This window comes from Etheostoma spectabile, chromosome 7 (assembly GCF_008692095.1).
Source record: "Etheostoma spectabile isolate EspeVRDwgs_2016 chromosome 7, UIUC_Espe_1.0, whole genome shotgun sequence".
NCBI classification, from domain to species: domain Eukaryota; kingdom Metazoa; phylum Chordata; class Actinopteri; order Perciformes; family Percidae; genus Etheostoma; species Etheostoma spectabile.
The window spans coordinates 23701830-23715000 of NC_045739.1; the positions used below are offsets into that span (position 1 = coordinate 23701830).

Here is a 13171-nt window from a genome sequence, read left to right on the forward strand (position 1 = left end):
AAATGAGTTACGGCCTAACAGAGTTCACTTCTTTTAAACCAAAACACTCGCCTCCACATCTCTTATCAAGAGAGTAACGAGCCAATTAACTTTGGCAAATAATTCTCAACGCTGCTTATCTTCATTATTCATATTACGCCTTGCATTTAGTTTGCAAAACTTGCTCCATCTAAATGATCTAGTCCCATTTAAATGAATTGAATGAATGACCTGTTCCTTTCCTCTACGTGTGATTTTGTCTTTGCTGTATTTTCTGTTTTTATTGTAACTGGTGTGCCGTCTTGGCCGGGTCTCCCTCGAAAAAGAGATTTCAATCTCAAGGGACTTCCTGGTTAAATAAAAGGTTAAATAAAATTAAATTATTGGTTAAAAACCTCAATGTTTCCGCCATTTGTGTTACAATTGGCTGATCATCTTTGGGAATCAATACACAGCAGTAGCGTTTACTTACTGCAGTAGTCTTTATCTGTCAGTATTACCCCCCCCAACACACACACACACACACACACACACACACACACACACACACACACACACACACACACACTTTGACTGACGGCCATCCATCCACCCTGGGACTCAGCAGATGGTTCCTAATTGCGTCTGAAGGCAGCGTCGGTCTGCAGCTGAGAGTAAATTGGAGGGTTTGGGCTTCAGGCAAACACAGCAACTGTTTTCCAGCCCACTTCAAAACACCTGCAGAGTCCTCTCTATCTATCCATCCATCTATCATTCACACAGAGTCTTCCCTCCACCTGCCTCAGAGATACTTACCTGCTGTTCCCCCGTAGCTGAAAACTAAAAAGGTGAAAGAGCTTGTTGAACCCGTCGCTCCCACACTGTGGAGCGCTTTGACACCAGTGTTGCCAGATCTCGCGAGACAAATAAGCAACCAGACCTGTGAAAACAAGCCCAAAACAAGCGGCTTTATCTACAGAGCCCCCCCCCCTAAGATCCTGGAAGAGATAAATAAATAAAATGTGTGCACGGTTTTACAATCTATGGGGACGGATTGGTAGACTGTACACACGGTAGAGTTTATTTAGCTTCAGGACAATGACCACAGAGGGAGTTAAACCACCTTTTAACATTATTTAACATTAGGAAACTGATGGGATATCAAATATACACTTTTACACAGTGATTTTGAGTTGTTCCCCACGACGGGTTGAATCCATTATTTTCCTCCTTTCTCTTCCTCCCGGTCTTTGTTATATTTCTTCCCGTATTTCACCCACTTTATCCCGGGCATTTATTCCTCCAAAACCTCTCCTACAGTCCAGTCACCAGCAGTCGCTACTCGCGCATTTTCCTAACCAGAAAACAACAGATTGCCCTGCTCTGCTTCTGATTGGCTGGTACTCGTTGCCATCTGGGTCAGAGCCATTAAAGAAGCCGGATGTGGGCGGGAAATAACTCTGCTGTCTCCAGTGTGCATGGGGAAAGGGGCGGGACCGAGGGAACAGGCAAGACAAACTCCTACGTTTAAATAACATGTCGAAAATACCAGCTTGACAACTTATTATGGAGCTGGGAACAAGCCCAAATAAGCAACTACACTTTAGGAACAAGCCCAAATAAGCAACTACACTTTAGGAACAAGTCCAAGAAAACCGCGACCCGCGACTACCAATATTTGTAAGCGACTTTACAGAAAAACAAGCCCAAAGTCGCTTAGAATAAGCGGACTTGGCAACACTGTTTGACACGTGTTTTAAGAGTGACTACATCTGTGGAAACCTTTAAAAAGCAGCCAAAGACATTTAGCAACACTGCTAACTGTATCACTTTGTAAATCAATGAATTTATTTTGCCTGTGGAAGCAGGAACATTAACCTTTGACTTCTAGCCAGGTGCCAACCATGTGTGACGTCACCCATTGGTTTGTGGAGATCTCTTAACTTGTGAGGAGCGTCGTTGGGAACCATCCATTTTTGGAAAATTGGTTTGAAAGAAACCCAAATTTCATTTCAATTGTATTCATATAGCTCCAAAGAGCAGGTCTAGACCAAACTCTTTGATGTTATTTACAGAAACCCAACACTTAGTGTTTTTGATATTGAAACTTTTTGGAAAGGGGTCAAATTTGACCCAAAGACAACAGGAGAGTTACAGCACTTCTGCATTTGCAGCACTTCGCCAAACCGGATGCTCTGTCCATTAATATTCACTATGCTTACTATGCTATGCTATGCTGCTAGCTCAAAATAGGCTACCTGCAGACATTTAGCCTATCGGAAGAGAAACATAAATTTAATGAAATAACCACATTGCTCTTTTTACATGATTACAGCTGTTGAAATACTGCTTTTGAGCCAAGTTCAGACCAAAGATTCGCGTCTTGGGAGCCTTGCAGAGAAACATTTCAGCTATCTGAATCAAACCAGCTGATGGTGTCGCTGCGACTCAGCTGGTCGAGGTTTCATAACGTAAAAGAGGTCGCCTGTTTCGACAGCCAATAGAGAAGTCAGCTTTAAACCAGAGAACAGCTGGTTACAAACAGCCGGTGGAAAGTTTTAGACGGAGCCTCAACGACCGCCTAAAAGCGACGTTACATGGTCCAGCGAGATAGCGAGGGACTGAAGAAGACGGAGCGCCCAGCAGCGTTCCCACAGTTCAGTTTGGAAAATGTGCATCACGTTTTGTTGCTCAACAGTCAGACTAATTGAGGGAAGAAGCAAAGTCAAATGAAGGCCATTACTCGGCCTGCGTAGACGTGCTTTTGTCCCGATTCGACTCATTTAACGGTACGTGGACAAGGCCGAATTGAACTGAACTTTCTTCAACAACATAGACAGTCTGACGCCTCATACTTCACGTACACAAACTCACTATCTTACCCACACCACAAATGGCACGTTCTATCATTGTGGGACTGGCTCTAGTGGCTCTAATTCTGCACCGAGGCTGTATTTTGGGAAAGAGACTTCAGATACAGTATTCGGGGACCACTAAGGTCTATGGTGGAACATTTGCACCCCATTAAAGCAAATGCCACATGAAATGTTACATGAAGTTAACGGTTACACAATACAGTAATGTGAGCTATTTAAGTCAGCTGATACAGGGTTACACCTCTTTATCTCTTACCAGTGGATCTCCGTGTACTTTGTCCACCAATCGGTCCCAAAATAACCCAGTTAGAGGGGAAATGCCCTAAAAATATTCTTTGCAACAGGCTTGCCTTGTTTTACAATCCACATTTCCTACGAAAGTTGCCATTTTCAGCGTGTAGCTTGCTAGCTCAAAGGGCATTGATGTTTGAGAACAGCAACGCACCGAGAGCAAAACGTGAGGGACATCGACGTCAGGACTTTTCCTGTGAACGTACTTCCGTTTATCCACACTACTTATTTCCAGATCGTTGTTTCAGCCGAAGCTGTACAGGTCGGAATGGAATAAAATGCCTTTTATCAGCAATATACACATGTACAACAAAATTAAAAGAAACTCATTTCCAGTGACATTTATGTGAAATATAGCAACATGAAATAAAATAAGTAGTGCAAAAAAGAAGAGGGGGGGGGGGGTGTAAGGTGCTAATGCAGTTCTGAGACGCTAAATACATATTTAAAAGAAAGAAGTACGTTTTATATACAGTACAGTGTGATGTGCAGTGTGGCTTTTTGCACATTATTTGAAAATTGCCCAATAGTGGTGATCATATCCAATGAGCAATAGATATTGGACAATGAGAGTAATGATATTGCACAATATACAGATATTGCACAGTAACAGGATTGCATATCTCCAGGCTTTTTGTGAATTATGTATTTAAGTTACTTCTTGTTGTGTTAGTTGTCGTTTATCTCTAACTCTGTGCCACAGGATCTGTGCCCGCCCGCCTGCTGCTGCTGCTCAGCCACGCTGACATCCAGCCGTCTCCCACAGCTCCCAGGATGTCAGGCAATTACCCTGGAGATGTTCTTTCACTGATCCATCCAGGAAAATACATCATATAGTTGCACCAGAATCAAAGAGCGTGTGCGTGATTTTGGAGAGACGGCTGGATTTCCACCTTTTCAACATGTTCTTTTCTGATCTGAAAAGAATTCTGCATATGAAAGTTCCTCTCTAATGTGTCTTGGTTACATTAATACATTTGTTCACGTCAATCCACCCAAGTCACTTCAGTGATGATTTGGCTGTGAACCAATCACCAACCAGTCCTTTCTTAAAACAATCAGCTCCTCCTGAACCCTGCAGCCTCCAGTCCACGACCTCTAAAACATCTCCATCGGACTCCACACCGCTATATTAAAAGGTCCCATGGCATGAAAATGTCACTTTATGAGGTTTTTAAATGTTAATATGCGTTCCCCAGCCTGCCTATGGTCCCCCAGTGGCTAGAAATGGCATGGAATTTTGCCCCTTACGAGGTCATAAGGGGCCAGATTACCTTCCCTTTCTCTGCTTTGCCCGCCCAGAGAAGTTGGCCCACCCATGAGAAAGAGACATCATGGCTTTCAAACCAGCAAAGTGGCAGTTGTTCAAATACAGTATTAGGGGACCACTAAGGTCTATATAAAGAGACTTCAGATACAGTATTAGGGACCACTACAGTCTATATAAAAGCATCCAAAGAGCACCATGTCATGGGACCTTAAAAAAAGTCTTTACCAAAGTCTATTTCATGTTAATCCAGTAGATAATCAGCTTCTCCATTCTTTACATATTGAAATAAAACAACCAAAACAATATGAAGCTTAACAGCAGAGACCAGAGACAACTCCCCCCCCACCCCCCCAACACATTCATTCACACCAACGGGAAGATTCCCTGCACATTGTCATTCTTCATTAGCCAAACAAGCACTCTCCAACATGCAGAGGCTTCTCGCAGGTCAGCGAATCAAACACTCACCAACGCTGATGACACTGGCGGACAGGAAGTGGCTGCAGGGAAGGCTGGCGGTGCTCACGAAAGAGTCGTCCGTTGTCACGGTAGTCCTCGACCTCAGCGACAGGTTGGGGGAGTCCGTCACCATGGCCATCCTCGCCGCCGCAGAGTCCATGAGTGCTGATGGATGACAGACAGGTCGGGCGGATCACACAGTGTTGTCAGATTTCCAAGGTGTAGTTGGTGACCTCACACCCAAAAGGGTCCGTCTGAGAATCTGTCGGTGCCTTTAGAAACTGTGACAATCCCAAAAAAATGGAGCTCACAAAATATCGTATCTCATTGGCAAAAATGTTTGATTAAATCGCTTGAAGAAGTAAATCCGAGATAAAGGACCAAGAGAAGCTGAGCGGTTCCTTTGATTGAACTTCAGTGTGGGAGGGAAGCTGTAAGATAAAAAGGGACAGGGGCAGTCCAGATTAAAGCTGCCAAGCTGCCACATCAATCCTCAAATAGTCAAGTCAAAGATTTGCAAAGCTTTCAAAACTGCAATGGAATCCAATATCCAATGAAATCCAAAAGGTGATTTTGTGTCACAGAAGAAAGTCCTGGATCCAACTTCCCAGGCGCATTCCAGAAAAGATCCTCAAATGGCAAACTGCAGGGGCCAAAGGGACTCCTAGTCTTTTATTCTTCTGGTCCTCAAGGTCCAAACCCTGATCCCAGGCAGGCCACGCTGCTCCAGTCACCTACAGCAAAGGAGACAGACGGAAATACACAACGAGAGTTAAACCAAAGCCCGTCTACGGAAAGCCTTTTCACTGTCTATTAGGCCTCATTAGACTGAGTTTGGTTGCAGTTCCACTGGATTTCCACTGGGGGGTGATCGTGGTCCAGTGCAAAATGACTGGGAGTCTGTGGAGCGAGACGGCTAAATTTGTCTCTTTCCCCTGATTGTCGTTGAGAAATCTCAGATTTTATTGTCGTTTTTGCACGTTCAACATAGATTATAAGTCAAATGTTGAATTAACGAGTACTTCTGTCCTTTTGACTTCTTACAGCTTGAGTCGTTGTCCATAACACGCTAGCATTCTGCTAATGAAGCCGCATTGAAAAAAAAACAAAAAATCTAACACCCAGCAGGTTGCATTGTCTTAGTCTCCCCTTTCAAATGCAACATTCAAATTACGTTGCGTGGATTCATCGGTCAGTGTTTTTTGGGGGTAATCCAAATGAAGCGAAAACCCATATTTATGATATAGATATTCAGAAAACGGGTCTAATCGAACACACAGACGACATATGGTAGACCCTGATGATATGAACCCTACCCACATCCCTAACCCTTTACGCTACTGCACTTCAGTACAGTCAGAGTTTGCATGGAGCCCGCATCTAGGGGCCTTTAGACAAAGTACAGCTTAAAGCAGCTCAACATTGGAGACTGTAGGCTCGTTCGAGATGAGCCAGGTCTGCGCAGAATCAATCACGGTTAGATTTGTGTCCGACTTGATCCCGACTCGCTCCGACGTCACGCACACGTGGGCAACGGAAATCTCACGAGAGCAAGGCGGCCGCAGGTCTGAGACGCAGGCGGCGCAGTTGGTTTTCACCAACCGCAAGAGCCAGGCGGACCCAGAGCATGCTGGGCAACGCCGGCTTCTCAGCTGATTTAACACCTGATTGGTTTACAATGTGACGATGTTTTAAAAATAAAGTAAATTAACCCTGGTGTTGTCTTCCAGTCAAAATTGAAAATCCACCCTTTAAGCTTTTTACCAACGTTTTTAATTTGTTTCTTGACATTTGTCCCTTTTTTCAAACACTTTTAATGCTTTTTTTTCAATGTTTGTCACTTTTGGACATTTAACACTAACTTATTAACTTTAGTTTTACAGTTGTTTTGGGAATTTATTGTCAATAAATCTCATTTGTAGGAAATGATACCTAATGTTTGAGTTAGAAAAGCAGAAATTAGGAATTATTGAGACTAAAATTAAAGGAATGGATGTTGATGGATAATCACAGACTGGAATATGTCAACTTTTACTCAACACTATTTCAACAACACTTCAATTTGTTTTCAAATGCTATAAAATTAAATAAGACGCCCCAAAATTAATGAAAGTAGAGATTTGTACTTGCCAAAGAGCGTTGGGTGGAATCAATCATGTTATTTTGGGGAATTAAAAAGGACATTGATGTAGGACAACGGGTCAATTTGACCCGAGGACAACATGAGGGTTAAGAAAAGCTAAAACACAACACTTTCACAAAATAAAAGTAATTGACGTGAGAGACACAAAGATCACATTTTAAGAAAAAACAACACAGTTTCCTAATGACCTAAAAAGAAGTCAATCCTGAACGCATCACTCAGACTCACACCCACCTCCCCCGGCTTTCCTCACGCGCTCTCCTCAACAACTAATTCAACTGCCTACCTTTACAGGCCTGAAGCCCGCCCCTAAAACTGGATCATACCAACACAGCTAAAGCAGGGGTGGCTGAGGTGGATAGACAGCTCAAAAGGCCACATACAGCCAAAAATGAATCTATTATACTAGACATTTCCACATTATGCATACAACTCACAATAACCATGAGGAATAGCGAGGTTAACATTAAATCACTAAGTAAACTTATAAACAAGCATCATTCCTGGTGGAAATTTCCATTTCCTTGCAGGAATCATCCAAAAAGGATTAATAAAGAGAAGTCTGAGTCTAAGTTTAAGTCGTTCCAGGTCGGTCTTTCTAAAATAGGTATCGTACTGCTACCGTAACGGCAGCCATGCGTCACATGTCACAAAACCCTATAATGAACACGTCTACATATCAGAATCAGAAACACTTTGTTGATCCCCAAAGGGAAATTCTGCTCCAGTTGCAAGAAGTATTTAAATGTCAGAGAAGAAACATGAGGAGTGTGGACATGTACGGTATTTACATGTGCAGTGATATTGCACATTACAAGCAGAGAACAGCTAGCCTCAGAAACCAATAGATGAATATACAGATTAAATGAATGAATGGCAGGTGGGAACACTGGTTTATGTGTGGAGAGAAGCATAAAACGGAAATGTGACTTTGTAATGTAAAGATAGAAGGTTATAAATGTTCATGTAAAGCTTTTAAAAGCATTTCGAGACCTTCATTTGCTCTAGTTTGAGACACAACTTTGGTCAACGCACAACGCTGCGTGACAGCTGCCGGCACGTTACACCACACCTCTGACTCACTTCCCCTCTCCTACCCGACCCTCCTTTGTTTGCCTACCTTCACTCACAGAAACCCGGCTAAACGAAGATGGGCTAAAACCCTGAAAACATTTACCTTGTTGCTTCGAAAGGCTCCTTTAAATCCGCTCTCAACAGCTCTCAAGGATCTCAGGTTTTGTGTGCATGCGATCCGCCGCCCTGCTAAAGCCTGAACATGTGTGTGTGTGTGTGTGTGTGTGTGTGTGTGTGTGTGTGTGTGTGTGTGTGAGGGGTGGGGTGGGGGAGTGAGTCAGGGTTACTTGTGGGCCAGCTGGAGGACGTGTTCAGATCTGTTTCTGAAGGTTTGGCGGTCAGATGAAGCTGCAGGTCTGAGCACGTTCCTGCTGCCATCAAACCCCACGTAGACACACTCCACCTCCACCTGGACACGGGAGGAGGTGTGTGTGTGGGGCTGAAGCTGGTATGTAAAGTGGTAGGCATGCTGCATTTGGCCCAGTTGTTCAAACTAACAGCCATCCACAGACCGTGAAGGGTCCTCTTGTAGCATGAAACATGTCATAAAACCTTCAAAATCCATGTTGTGACTCCGATATGACGCAGAGCTGCTTCTCTCGGTGGTGTAATGAAGATAAGATAAGATAAATCTCCTTCACGCCTCAGGCTTTGTCACTCACCCTCTGCTCTCTGTGTGTGTTGCCATTCTCAAAAAACCCTTCACAACACAAAAACAACTCTGAGCTAGCGAGCTACACGCTGGAAATGGCACGTTTGGAAGAAACGTTAGATGGTGCAAACAAGGTGGGACCGGCTCGGTTCGGAGTTGTGAGTTTCTATGTCGGCTCACTTTGAAAAAGAAGTTGTATACATATTATACAGCATTGTGAACAATGTTCACAAGATAAAGTTGACTATAGGGTGTATCTAGTTATCTAGTGTATCTAGTTACACGCTGGAAATGGCAAGTTTGGAAGAAATGTTTGATGGTGCAACAAGGCGGGCCGGCTCGGTTCTTTGAGAGAACTGGGGACGTTTTTGGGACCAATCTCTGGGATTGCTGTGGACTAAGTTATGAAGGTAAATATGGTGCAAATGTGAGAGCGCGTAGATTAAGGTGACCAGATTACTCAGACAAAATCCAGGGACATTTTCAGCTCAGAAGCGTACCAACCCCCAAAACACGTCATGTTTTTGTTTTTGTAAAAACAGAAAACGGGGACACTAGACCTAGAGCTGTTCTCATTAGGGGCTGAGCCCCCCTAAAACGTCTGATCCAAGAATCCCCCCTGCTACTACTTTTTATCTGTACTCCACCTCAGAGGGGAACGTTGTAATGTTCATGAAACTAATTATCTGACAGCTTTTGCTTATTTCTTCAGGTTGTTTCTGCGACACTAAAAAATATTGAGGACATATTTTCCTTTTACATTGATGCAGTATTTAAAAGAGATCGCTGCAGTCGGCAGAAACAAGCTGCAATGGAAGTTAACAGGATAATTGCCAGCTTGTGTTTACCTTCATAAAAAGTGCTCGTTTGCTGTGACAGACTCAGATTAATATTTAAATGTCTGACAAATTAGGAAAGGATTTATAAGGAGGTGATCTTTCTGTTAAAGATTAAGATCCTTTTAAAACATAAAAGTCCGAAAATTTCGTTGGCTAAACCCACCAGACTCCAGCAATAATCAGTTTTAAATCGTAAAAAATACGGCTTTCAAAAACCCCTTTTGAGCGAGTGGCAAAGGCCCCGTGGTTTAGTGTTTTTTTTTTCTTTCCCAATTTGGGTCGGTCAGTCAAGTGGAAACGGGGGGACAGATCTAGCGGGGACAAGTCACCAAAACCGGGGAGTTGGTCACCCTAGGTAGGTGATGTGAGCATTGTAAAATATGATTGGAGAGTGTAAAAAAACAATCGACCGTGACGATGTGAGAAAATTTAAAAAGGTATTTAAGATTAGAAGCGGGGGGGTGGTGCGTAGCACCGCTAGCTTTTTTGTTTCAAAGAAGGCGGACAGGTTGTCCTCTCGGCGATAGGCCCCCCGCGTCAGATGGGTTTTAACTGTACCAGTAATTTAAAGCTACTTACTGTTTTGTGGGAACTGGGGTTTGCACTGATAGAAACTGCAAAAAGGACGTTTGTGTCAGCGTTGTGAAAAGAAGGATGAGAAATGCTAATGCAAAGTAGCAGGGGGAACTGGAGTACGCCCGGGGGCCCAACTCACAGAGGGGTAGAGTGCGCTCCCCTTAAGGGTAATTTTTTGCCCCACAACTGGGCAAAAAATCTGTTTGGGTGCCTAGACGAGGGGCAATAGGTTTCACTGGTGAATTTTTGTTTTGAGATTAAGATGCCCAAACCCACCTGGGATTTAAAGGAATGACTGGAAAAAAAAAAGTAAAACACTCAGAAATGTCATGTGAGACTTTATCACATCAGGTAGACTTAAGAAATTGAAGTTTGCCAGTTTTCTGAAGAAGGGTTATTTATTTTGGGTCTTTTGGGAAGGGTAAGGTTTTTGCATCTGTGTTGATATATTTCGGGGAGATATTAAAACTGAGTCATTATACGGGTGTTGTGACGCATTAGGAGTGTGTTCAGAGGGCGAGTCGGCCTGCTCTGTGGTTCAGATTTTGAGTGTGTGTGTGTGTGTGTGTGTGTGTGTGTGTGTGTGTGTGTGTGTGTGTGTGTGTGTGTGTCTCTGTGCTCCAGCTGGTGGTTGGGCTGCCGGGTGTGTTGTGACAGCTTGTTCCACCCTCGGTCCTCTGTAGAAGTGGCTGCTTTACAACGTAAACTAACAAGGATGACAGGAGGACGTGTACCCACATGTTCACACGCAGATAGACAGACACACACACACACACACACACACACACACACACACACACACCAGACACACACAAACACACACAGACCACACGCAAACACACACACACAGACAGACACACACCTAAACACACACACAGACACACACACACACACACACAGACACACACACGCAACACACACACAGAACACAAACACACAGACAGACACACACAGACACACACACGCAAACACACAGGCCACACGTGCACAAACATACACAAACAGACACGCAAACACACAGCAACATGCAAATACACACACACAGACACACACAAACACACACACACACAGACACACACGCAAACACACACACACAGACAGACACACACCTAAACACACACCAGACACACACACACACACGACACACACACGCAAACACACACACAGACACACAAACACACAGACAGGACACACACAGACACACACACGCAAACACCACAGGCACACCGTGCACAAACATACACAAACAGACACGCAAACACACAGCAACATGCAAATACACACACACAGACACACACAAACACACACCACACCAACAGACACACACGCAAACACACACACACAGACAGACACACACCTAAACACACACAACACAGACAACACACACACACACACAGACACACCACACGCAAACACACACACAGACACACAAAACACACACACACACAGACACACACGCAAAACACACACACACACACACACACGCACCTATGGATTTAGATGTTACAAGCCAGTAGTCAAAAGCAAATTAACACAATGACTCTTTCTTTCTTCCACCCCCCCCCCGACTGCTCCCTCTACAGAACAATGGCGTCCATTCAGTGCACGTTCAGTTAAAGCGGAGCGGTTTCACATGAGCGATGCGATCCGTGGCCTCCAAGATAACGTGCACGACACGGGAGTACATGCAGCTGAAGGGAAGAGAGGAACACATCCTGACAAAGCTCAGGCAGACGGCAAGGCCATCACAGGGGGAGAGAACATTTGGGAAATCAAAATCGACCAGTCGGCAGCGACCCACTTGATGTGCAGCAGTCTGATCCGATTAGGGGTACACGGTCCCAAAATGGTCCGGCTACCTTAACCCTCGTGTTGTCTTCCTGGCAAAATTGAAAAATCAACACTTTTGTTGACGCTTTTTTTTAAATTGATGAACTTTTTCTTACGTTTTTTGTCCATTTTTGCAACACTTCTTTTCAAAAGTTGTTCACTTTTTTGACGTTTTCAACACTACGTAACACTAACTTATTAACTTTAGTTTTACAGTTATTGTTGGAGTTTATGGTCAATAAACCTCATTTATAGGAAATTATACCTAATGTTTGAGTTAGAAAAGCAGAAATTAGGAATTATTGAGACTAAAATTAAAGGAATGGATGTTGATGATAATCACAGACTGGAATATGTCAACTTTTACTCAATACTATTTTAAAACAATTTCAATTTCAATTTATTTTTTGAAATATAAAATTGAATAAGACGCCCCAAAATTAATAAAAGTAGAGATGTGTACTTGCCAAAGAGCGTTGTGTGGAATCAATCATGTTATTTTGGGGAATTAAAAAGAACATTGATATAGGACAACGGGTCAATTTTGACCCGAGGACAACGTGAGGGTTAAAAGCAGGGTCTGGACTGTCGTCCCCTCTTGCCCCCCCCCCAAGTAGGTCCGTCCATGTGATGTCAGAGCTCATGCAGAAATAATTAAAATGAAGAAGGAAAGAGCCGACTTTGAATCCCAAATACAAATGAAACAGATAAAAGGACCAAAAAAGCAAAAAGCTGCTGCATTCTTAGCGTATTAAGAGTGATTTTTTTCTTTCATCTTTAGTGTTTATTCTGTACGTGGAAGATTCAAAAGAGTGTGAAACTCTTGAGACACATCATCCCTGCGGAGAGGAAGAGGTCGTGCCGTGGGTGTAGAGTCGATGCTGAACTAAAGGCTTATGAAGAACCAGCTTCTTAAAACTTTAGCCAATAAAATATAAAGAAATACTTTTGGCATTAAAAAAATTATATATGTTTTTCTGGCTAGGTTTACACACCCAGGCTAAAGTTGATTAAAAGAGGAATAAAAAAAAACTACGTATATACCCCCTATGTTAAAATACAGGGGGCATAAGTATGCCCCCTGTATTTTAACATAGGGGGGTGTATACTTATGCCCCTGTATTTTAACATAGGGGGGTGTATACTTATGCCCCTGTATTTTAACATAGGGGGGTGTATACTTATGCCCCTGTATTTTAACAT

The 13171-nt window shown here is 43.3% G+C and overlaps 1 protein-coding gene across 3 annotated transcripts in view; it reads right to left on the reverse strand.

Moving 5' to 3' along the window:
* The window catches only part of plch2a (phospholipase C, eta 2a), a 215287-nt gene that overhangs the window by 182416 nt on the left and 19700 nt on the right, over window positions 1-13171 (reverse strand). For 2 of the 3 annotated variants that reach the window (XM_032519816.1, XM_032519814.1), the window contains exon 2: window positions 4864-5588. In XM_032519816.1, coding sequence (XP_032375707.1) covers window positions 4864-5014 — 151 coding nt within the window. In that variant the 5' untranslated portion in view covers window positions 5015-5588. Of the gene's footprint in view, window positions 1-4863; window positions 5589-8174; window positions 8281-13171 lie in introns of those variants that run through there. The other variant, XM_032519815.1, reaches the window with a different exon arrangement.